This window comes from Octopus bimaculoides, chromosome 4 (genome assembly GCF_046866305.1).
Source record: "Octopus bimaculoides isolate indiv1 chromosome 4, ASM4686630v1, whole genome shotgun sequence".
In the NCBI taxonomy this organism is placed as follows: Eukaryota; Metazoa; Mollusca; class Cephalopoda; order Octopoda; family Octopodidae; genus Octopus; species Octopus bimaculoides.
This window is the reverse complement of record NC_142931.1, coordinates 93,214,297-93,225,587: the sequence shown is the minus strand read 5'-3', so window position 1 is coordinate 93,225,587 and position 11,291 is coordinate 93,214,297. Positions and strand designations below refer to the sequence as shown.

General features: G+C 32.8%; 1 protein-coding gene across 1 annotated transcript in view; it reads right to left on the bottom strand.

Annotated features, from left to right (window-relative positions):
- Positions 1-9,001: 9,001 nt before the first annotated feature.
- The window catches only part of LOC106879865 (collagen alpha-4(VI) chain), a 90,437-nt gene continuing 88,147 nt past the window's right edge, over positions 9,002-11,291 (bottom strand). The window contains exons 13-14 of the mRNA XM_089351006.1: positions 10,897-10,923; positions 9,002-9,964 (exon numbers count right to left, since the gene is read on the bottom strand). Coding sequence (XP_089207132.1) covers positions 9,489-9,964; positions 10,897-10,923 — 503 coding nt within the window. The 3' untranslated portion in view covers positions 9,002-9,488. The remainder of the gene's footprint in view (positions 9,965-10,896; positions 10,924-11,291) is intronic.

The window sequence follows — 11,291 nt, the reverse complement described above, 5'->3', positions numbered from 1 at the left end:
TTTTCATTCATATTTTTTATTATTACGTTTGTAGAAATAAATAATCTTGTATTTTTCTATTATTCAATTGATCTTTAATTATAATTAAATAAACGTCTTTAGCTTTAAATAGTATAGCTTTAAATATTACACCGGTTAAATATGTACTAATTTTATCTTCATTATTATTTTAAACTTAAACTTCGTTCAACTTGTATTTAAAACAATGATAATTTATGTAAGATGTTTTTTGTATATAATATACATGTTATTATAATGGATGAAGGGATGATCATTGAATGGTTATTATTTTGATATTATGATATTTTTAAAATAATTTTTCTATCTTTATATAATAAGTATTTCATATTAATTCATTTGGTACTTATTGTTGGTTGAGATATATATCTAATTATGTTCTACTTACGATCTGACGAGTAGCTATATTTTTGAATAGAACTTATTTTCGATAATTTCAATTGATTTTAATCGATTTAAATTTCTTTTCTATTTGAAAATTGGTTATGAAACACGTGTAATCTTTTTATTATATTTATCTTATGATATTTACTTTACTTTATATTATACTCATTTATTGTGCTTTTAATTATTAATTTTTCTATATGTGATAGTGGATTTTCATCGATGAGTTCTTGAAAATTGGTTATTTTCCCTAAAACTATATATATATATATATATATATATATATATATATATATATATATGCCGTAGTCTCCTTTAGAGAGACTTAGAAATATTAATAACTCTATTTCTGAAAACCAGTGGATAGATTCCACTGAAATTAGATAAATAACCTTCGAACAGACAGTCAGTAGCGCCGCCTGGCTGGAGCTTGGCTGCTCTGCATTGACAAGGGGCAACACCCTGAAACTAGTCTGCAGATGCCAAACCAGCAGGGGGAAGCTGCTGACCTCCCCTGTTCGAAGGTTATAAAGGACACAGGTTTCGTGTGTCACATAGCTAGCTAGAGGCGATGGCTTCTTGGAGCTAATTCACGGCAGCTTTCGTCCTAATTTTGGGATTGCCATGTTGGCTTGGCGATAACTATTAATTTCCAGTACCGCTGCCGTAGTCTCCTTTAGAGAGACTTAGAAATATTAATAACTCTCTCTCTATATATATATACACACACACACACACATATATATATATATATATTTATATATATATATATATATATATATATATATATATATATATATATATATGTATGTATATATACACACACACATATACACACATTCGCATATCTGTATCTTCTCTTCTGTTTTTAATTATTTGAAGTCATCCTGTAAAGAGGGGAGCTGGTTACTAACCATAATGCAATGCCCCATTGACGGAATATAGATAAGAAAAGCAATGTTATATTTTGAACTCGAGAGAAGTCTTTCATACTTTTACTGTTCTACTTACAGATGGTATCTGTAATGTGCGAGTTAGTTGATTGATTTCTTTTTCTGAATCTCCTAACTTTTCCATATTGTCACTTAGACATTTACTCACAAAGCAAGTGGACTAATTATTATTGGTATATACGTGACTTTATAATCTGAAGAATTCGAAGCAGGTGTCCATAATTATTCTCTTTCTCTTTCATTTTCGAAGAGGTATTAATATCACCTGGACGGTTGAACTTAATGACGGCACATTCTAAACAACAATATCTGATTGTTTTGTTTGCATTTGGTAAAAGTTTTGATGTGAATGGTAAATCATTGTATATTGTTTTACCAACAGTCCAGCATTGAGAGGTAGTATCTTAGGGACATTTTGGGGCAGCTGCTGATCACATGTAAAACGTTTTCCACCGATATGTGACAACATCGACATTTTCGGTTGTAAATTGAACTTCAAAAGCTCCACAATCTCTTTTGTTTATGAAGTACTTTGTAATAATCTTTTGTTTTTGGATTGAAAATGAATAGCTTTCGAAGTGTGATGTGAGATACTGGTCATAGACCCAAGAAAGACTGCACTATGTATGTATGTATGTATGTATGTATGTATGTATGTATGTATGTATGTATGTATGTATATACGTATGTATGTATGTGTAGTTGAGTGCATATGTGTATGTATTTAGAGTCAGTGTATGTGCAGACGTATTTATGTATGTATACTCATATATACAATTGCACACTTAGTCATGTGCATACGTACTTATATGCCAAACCTTTGAAAAGTTTTACATATTTTCACCGCTCCGTTGATGACTTGCATCTGTAATATTATTATTAGCTTTCACCTTTCTAGCTTTGAGAATCCTAATAATTACGGGTATAAATCGGAACTTGCAGTTGCTCTATGTTGATATCTGCTGAGCAACTGATTTCCACTGCAATACATAGTTACTCTTCTCTGTCCCAAATCACTATGCTTAGCCTATTATGTTTGCATTTTATTGAGGTTTTCAGAGGGACATTCCACACACACACACACACACACACACACACACACACACACACACACACACACACACACATATATATATATATATATATATATATATATATATATATATATATATATATATATATTTGTATGTGTAAGGTAACAGTTTTAGAGAAATACCATTGGTTTCATATCTAGCGTGAACTAGACATATCTTCAGTTTTTCTAAACGATAAGTACTCTCTGCAAATAATGTCTTTTTTAAAACACAGGAACACCGGTGATAGTTGAAGAAATATTCATCTTAAAAATTATGGCCGGGCGAGTTGTCTTCCATCTCTTGATAGCTAAGTTTTCCAATTTTGAAGTGAGAATTTCCGAAAATGTGGACAACACCCCACGGCTTCTGTCTTGGAGTTCAGGTAGCCTCCTGGCACATGTAAGTTCATAAGGATTATATATTTTTCTGCCATATACAATTTCATAGCCTTGCTCCATTGCGATAGGGTTCACAAGTTTCTAGTAATTTCCACCTGATTTTAAAGAGCGTATGATCGTCCTTTAGGCGCTTTACGTATGCTGCGAGTGTCGTTGTGTTGCGTTTCGCTGACACCCTGAAAGATCTTTGTATATATATGAATGTATGTACTTACTAAATATATATTACACACACGCACATACAGACACATAAAATAAGATACTATAATATATAAAATATATTATAACACAGGTGACCTGTTAGTAATTAGAATCTAAAGGCACGTTAATAAACAAGGGTACAAATTAGTACCAGCAATTGCTAGAAATAGGAGTGAAAAACGACTCGAATAGCCACACGAATTTACGAAAAGCGAGGGAGCGAGCTAAAGCACCAGTCATTTGACTGCAGTTATGCCGGAGCATCGCCTTGAATGGTTTTAGTCGAAGAAATCGACCCCAAGATTTAATTTTTGTAAGTCTAGTACTTATTCTCTCGGTCTTTTTTGCCGAACCGCTAAGTTACAGGGATCTAGATACAGCAGCATCGGTTGTCAAGTGATGGAGGTAGACAAACACAAACAAACACACGAATACATACATACATACATACATACATACATACATACATACATACATACATACATATATATATATATATATATATATATATATATATATATATATATAAAAGATAATAAGAGTGAAAAAACTACAGAAGGCTTGTGTTACATGGTTAAAGTATATATTTAAATTATGTTAGAAAAATGTATGAAAAATGTTATAAAAATGTTATAAAATCTTTTTGGTATATAAACATTGTATTTTGAGAAATAACCGGTTTCGTGTTGTCTTTTCAAATTTCTCTACTTCATTGAACGAACACGACACAATGAAGTAGAGAAATTTGAAAAGACAACACGAAACCGGCTATTTCTCAAAATACAATGTTTATATACCAAAAAGATTTTATAACATTTTTATAACATTTTTCTTACATTTTTCTGACATAATTTAAATATATACTTTAACCATGTAACACAAGCCTTCTGTAGTTTTTTCACTCTTATTATCTTTTATACATCCAACCACGTGCTTTCACATACCAACTTTCTCACACACACACACACACACACACACACACACACACACACACACACACACACATATATATATATATATATATATATATATATATATATATACGACAAGCTTCTTTTAGTTACCGCCTACTAAATGCACTCACAAGGCTTTGGTCGGCCCGAGGCTATAGTAGAAGGTGCCACGCAGAGGGACTGAACACAAAAACATCTGGTTGGGAAGTAAGCTATTATCACACATTCTGAAACAGATCTGCAATCTCTTGTATCTGCATTTGACTCGGCTTGTGATGATTTTGGCTTGACCATCAACTTGAAAAACAGTTGTAATGCATCAACCTGCATGTGGTGCTGTGTGTAACCCCACTAAAAGTTTTGTTAAGGGAAAGTTATTTGAGGTTGTCGATTCGTTCGTCTACATTGGAATCTCTGTTCAAAATCATGGAGATCTTGATACAGAAATACAGCTGCGAATTCAAAGGGCAGCAAAAGCATTTCGTGGCTTGAAGTTACGTGTTTTGTGCCAGCGACATATAAATAAGAATACAAAGCTGGCTCTTTACAAATCATTTGTCTTACCATCCCTGTTGTATTCATGTGAAACTTGGACTTGTTATGAAAGGCATTTTAAATTGTTAGAACAATTCCATCAAAAATGCCTTCATCGCATTTTAAAAATTAAATGGAGTTCTTGCATCCGCAAGCACCACCCACAATTAAAGCTGTGATTTTCAGGAACCAATTGAGATTGTGTGGCCATATTGTTCGAATGGCAGATGAACACATGCCGAAACAATAGTTAAATGGTGAGCTTGCAGAGGGGAAACGCCATCGGTTTAAACCTAAAAAAAGGTTTAAGGACGTCATAAGGACTACCATGAAGTCACTGGGAATTGTTCCAGGAGATATAGAAACTCTTGCTTCGGATCGAGTTGGATGGCGAACAAAGGTGTGGAGTGGAGTGAAATCATTTGAAGAGGCCAGGATAACACAAGTAAGACTCAAAAGAGATCTAAGGAAGAATGTTACGATTGAGAAGGTGAATCAGAATGATCTTTTTGTGTGCACAGTTTGTGTAAAACAATGGCTTTCTTTTGCTGGGCTCAAATTTCAACTGCGAACGCAAGGAATACAAATCTCCACCAACTATTCTGCTTATATGTCTGTGCACACCATTGAATGCAGTGTATGCTAGAAGGTTTGCAAATCTAACGTAGGCCTCAAGAAACATTTTAAGATCCACAAAGAGCAGAATTTATCTGCAGCTCTTGGTGGTCCAAATCGAAGGTGTAATCTATGTGGGTGTCTTTTCAGAACATTGTCTGGTTTCTAAAGCCACATCAGGTGCCATGATGGTGCTAAGGCGTTGGTTCATCTACATTCAATACTTTCTTTCATGGTGCTATCCATTTTTATTTTATTTTATTTTATATTATATATTGTATATTCCATATTCTATACCCCACATTAGTTCTGCAGGAATATAAATAAAACATAAAAAACAGACAGTGTCGGAACTCTTTTAAACAAAATAATATATTCCTCTATACACAATCATACAAAAAATCACCTTTTTTGTATTTATTTTTACTCGCATATATATATATATATATATATATATATATATATATATATATATATATATATATATATATATATATACAGATAGTAGTAATCTACTAGTACAGCGAGTTGAAATTAGCATGCCATCAGAACAGAACGAAAGGACCACGTGCGCATGCAAGAAATAACAGTAAACTATGAATGTCATTCTTAATTTTAATTTCAATTTTATTTTATTAATAGCCCTCTTCTCTTCTCACATATTTTATATTCATTTTTGATAAGGTTTTTCAAAAAAACCGAAACATGTAATGTAAATTAATTAAAGCACCCAATTTTTTTTAAAAAGTGGCATTTTCATTTTTATTTATCTTTAATATATATATATATAGATATATATGTGTGTGTGTACATATATATACACATATATATATGTACATATATATATATACATATATATATATATATACATATATATATATATATATACATGTACATACAAATGCATTTATATAGAATATATATGCATATACATATACACACACATATGCTTGTAGAATTTGTTACATTAGAATTTTCTTATTGTCAAGTAAAATTTCATGTAACTATTTCTGTGTCATTTATGGCTTTATACACTCCTTATCGTCTTCTTTTATATTGTACTATATGCTTTGCAGAATGATATACTAAGTAGCTTTTTTATGAATACTATCGGATTACTTGAATCCATATAGTGACTTTACATATATATATATATATATATATATATATATATATATATATATATATATATATATATATATATATATATATATATAAAAGGCAGACTGTATGACGCATGTGTACGAACAGCCATGCTACATGGCAGTGAAACATGGGCTGTGACTGCTGAGGACATGCGTAAGCTCGCAAGGAATGAAGCCAGTATGCTCCGCTGGATGTGTAACGTAAATGTGCATACCCGTCAGAGTGTAAGTATCTTGAGAGAAAAGCTGAACATAAGAAGCGTCAGTAGTGGTGTGCAAGAGAGACGATTGCACTGGTTTGGACATGTGGTGAGAATGAATGAGGATAGCTGCGTGAAAAATTGCCACTCCCTAACAGTTGAGGGAACCCGTGGAAGAGGTAGGCCCAGGAAGACCTGGGCTGAGGTGGTGAGGCAAGACCTTCGAACATTGGGCCTCACCAAGACCTTTGGAAATGTGCTGTGCGTGAGAAGACCCGGCAAGCCAAGTGAGATCGTTGCCAGTGCCCCTGGACTGGCTCTTGTGCGGGTGGCACATAAGATGTACCATCCTGAGCGTGACCTTGCAGGGTTTTCGAGCGAGATCGTTGCCAGTGCCCCTGGACTGGCTTGTGCGGGTGGCACATAAAAGACACCATTTCGAGCGTGGCCGTTTTCGTGCGGGTGACACGTAAAAGCACCCACTACACTCTCTGAGTGGTTGGCGTTAGGAAGGGCATCCAGCTGTAGAAACTCTGCCAAATTAGATTAGAGCCCGGTTGTACCAGTCCTCAGTCAAATCGTCCAACCCATGTTAGCATGGAAAGCGGACGTTAAACGATGATGATGATGATATATATATATATATATATATATATATATATATTCCGCCAGATATCATAATGGCTGTCATATGCTAAAGTTTTTCTATCATAAAGAAGTGATAAAGCTCCTGCATGCTTCAAATTTTGTCGTTTCTAAGTGCATTAAGAAATAATAATAATGAGTGTTATTGGGTTAAAATTCTCCCATACTTGCTGGAACAAAGAAAATAACATTAAGCCTTGACTAATATTGATTTTCCTCATCGTATAATTATTTCTAATTAGCTTTATTACATGTAAAATACACGAACTTAATTATATTTGCTGAATTACGTATAATTTACACTGCTTTATTATTTTTTCGTGTGAACACTGCCCTGATAATTCCTCTGAGCAATTAGTTCTCTAAAATATTGTAATTTTGTACGCCACCAAGTGCATTGCATATTTACACAGTACCGCTCCATCACTGCTCCAGCATTACAGTGAATACTATTAAGATTATCTAAAATATGTCTGATGTTGTCTTCTGTACTTGTCGAAATAAAATACATTAATCACTCACATTATATTTATTTCTTGCATTGCTATTTCAAATTTGCTTTTAAATACTCACTGCATTATATTTGTTTGTTCTCAACTAATTTCTGTTTTTCATTCAGACAGCATCATTGACTAATTTCTCTCTTAAATTTATTCTCTAAAATGTTCTAATATTCTATGCCAACTTGTTTATGTCTATTTAGGAATTTGGTCACCATTGTTTCGACACACTGTGATGTCAATGCTTCGCTGATGATGTGTAATCAGTTCAACCATCTGCTTGGAATAGTCTCCCATACTTACCAGAATAATTAAAGCATCATTAGTCATTCAGCAGTTCATTTTTCTCACCGCGTAATTGTTTCTGATATGCTTTTTTTATGAATACTACATTAAATACGCTGCCACTAAGTTAACTATGTAGTGAGGGAAAGATATTGAAGAATTACATTTGCATTAACCTTAAGAATTAATAGGAAGAATCAGTTAAAGTTAAATTTGAATCTTGTAGAGTTGCTTATAATATTTGATCTGTGTTATTTTGTTGTGCAACAGACACAATGAATATGAGGAACAGCCTGCCATGTTTCGAAAGACAACCAAATCTGATTTATTAAAGATAAAAACATACGAGTAAGTTTTAATGAAATGAGAATCAACTTTGGAATACCTGGACATTTCATCATGTAGGCAATCGGCAGATTTTCTTACTTTCCAGTAGCTACAATTCCTGGTTTATCTACGTACTATTTGGTCAGTGAGCAAAAGAAAATATTGATTGCTGCTTTGTGTCAACAATACATGCTCTCAGAAATTTGCGTATTTGGAAAGCAAACAGAAATATGATGCTCATTTCTGTTTGGTTAATATCTAGAATAACATACGACTGAATCGATTGAATAACTTCGCAAGATTTCTGATCGTGTGATAATTCAATAAATTTTAGCTTTAAAGTAAAATTTAGTTTGTTATGTTTCACTTATTGATGATTTTCTTGAGACAATGGATACAAAATCGCATTTAGTAAGTAGCATTTAGCAAATTTCACGTTTTATGCTGAGCTATTACACTTACAAAATTATGGGAGATATATAAACACTAAGCAAGAAAAAGAAATAACAGAAAACAAGTAACTTTGCCAATTACAAAAGAATCACGGAATAACGATATCTTCGATTAAGTTGTTGTGGGAATAAATACAAATATTAAGTCCCATTTGTGCCGCAGAATGGTTAACGACTGCGGTATAGGACATTCATTTGATTAATTTGATAACAGAACTGTCCGTTAACTTGGTGGAGAATATGTTCTGTGATGTAGTCAGTCACCTTGGATTTTAGAAAATATATATTTAGTTGATAAAGTGTATTAAGTCAACAGCAAGTAAAACTGATCTTTATTGCATTCATAAAAAGAACAATAAGTGTTTCTGACTCTCTTTAACATCCGTTTCATATATATATATACAAATATGTATGCATACGCATATGTAAGTATGTTTATATGTATGTGTGTGTATATATATGCACATTCATACATCTACATACACGCATATACCCATATATGTATGTATATGTGTATAGGTGTGTGTAAGCATATCTGTGGGAGTGTGAATATGTTTGTATATGTGTGTATTTTTTATATATTCGAGAAAGTGAGAGAAAATAAAAAAGCGAAAATGTATAAATATGCGTATTCGTGTTACTGCGTGATAATCCAATGAACACCAAGATAACTTGGCATGTGTCATACCTAACGTATATTAGTTAATGTATGAATGTGTAAAAATGTTTTCATGAATTATAATTTCAGATGATTATTTGAAGAAATTCAATTTTTCCTGCATTTTTGTAAATCCAAAGCATATCAGATATTGTTGTTGTTACAAATAACTCTGTTGACATTATGACTTAAGGAAGACGTAAGAACTTCAATATGTGGGACATTGATGATATTCTCGTCTTTAATAAAATATCGTAATCCAGACACTTCTTTAATATCCCCAATCATGACGGCAAAGATTCCAGTAGTATCTTTTAATAAGTTTCTAGTTATGTTTTGGAGAATCGGTGATCCGAAATCCATGCCTCTCTCGACAAAGAAAATACCAATACGACAATTCTTAAATTTGTGATTTCGATTTCTTGGATTATAAATATCAAACGTGTCTTCAAATGTTGAACAATCTTCAAATATTGTTCTAAAGTGCGAAACACAAGTGTGGTGGATTTTTCTCTCTGCATGAGTTATTGCGTGTAAAATCTTTTCAGTTCTTCTCTGTCCAAAATGAACGTTGTTTACAAGGAATACTATTTCGATTGGCAACGTTGTATCACAAACTCCTGAAATATTACATAAGAGAAATAAAAAAATAATCTAAATGGTTTATAATATATATATATATATATATATATATATATATATATCTATATCTGTGTGTGTGTGCGTGTGTGTGTGTGTGTGTGTGTGTATGTATGTATACATACAGGCATATAAATGTGTGGGTGAGAGAGAGCAACCACTCACGTTATCCATCTGTCTGTATCTTATTCACATTGTTCCATGTGTATCCATTTCACTTTATATATATATATATATATATATATATATATATATATATATATATATATATATATACACATATATACATACATCTATTCGCATATATATACATATGCATATGTAGGCACAGGACGTCACGAAACGTGTACAACAAAAAAGTAAGAATCACGAGTACGTGGAACATGGACTATTCTTTCGAACAACCAAAGGCACAAATGGAAAACAAAACAAACAACATAAAGAACGACCCTTCATCAGTTGTCGGCTGTTTTTCTAGTCTCGTATTTCGAGCATTTAACAACAATATACGCTTTCGATAAAACAGTTGTCCCCGCAAAGCAAATTAAATAAAATTTGGGATTTTGCGGAGGGTCAAATTGGTAACACAAACAAGATAGTGAAAACAAATAGGAAGGGCTGCTAAGCTTAAACAAGATTGTGGTGGTGAGCACGTAAATCAAGCTAGGATAGGAGACGAACAAGAATACGACTTCCTTGTTCCAGCTACCACGGAGAGAAAGAAAGAAATATGGCCGATGGTCATGTGGGAGCCACGTTAGCAAGGGAGGAGGAGTGAGAGAGAGAATGTGACAGAGTAATAGGATAGAATAGTGGGAGAAGAGGAGGTAAAAGAATAAGAGAGAAAAAAAGAGAAAAAAACGAATGAGCAAAAAGATCGTATAGATTGCGCATTAGAATTATTAAAACTTACTTGGAAGAGGATTCCTGCCGTTCAATCCTATAATAATATAAATAATATATGTATGTATTTATATATACATATATGTATGTGTGTGTGTGTGTGTGTGTGTGTGTGTGTGTGTGTGTGTGTGTATGTATTCACATACTTTTTCACATCTACAGTTTTGTTTACTTTGTGGCATAAAAACGTAAAAGGAGACAATAACATATTATGATAATTTATATTGGATAAAGAACGGACCACAAATTCTTTCGAATATTTAATCTCACCATATCGCAACAAGAGGCAGAAATAATTATCTTTGTATAAAGAAATATATTTTTTTATTTACCAATTATTAGTATTTTCCTTTTACAACTTCCCACATCTTTTCTACGTTTGACGTAACACTAGAGTTATCCTGA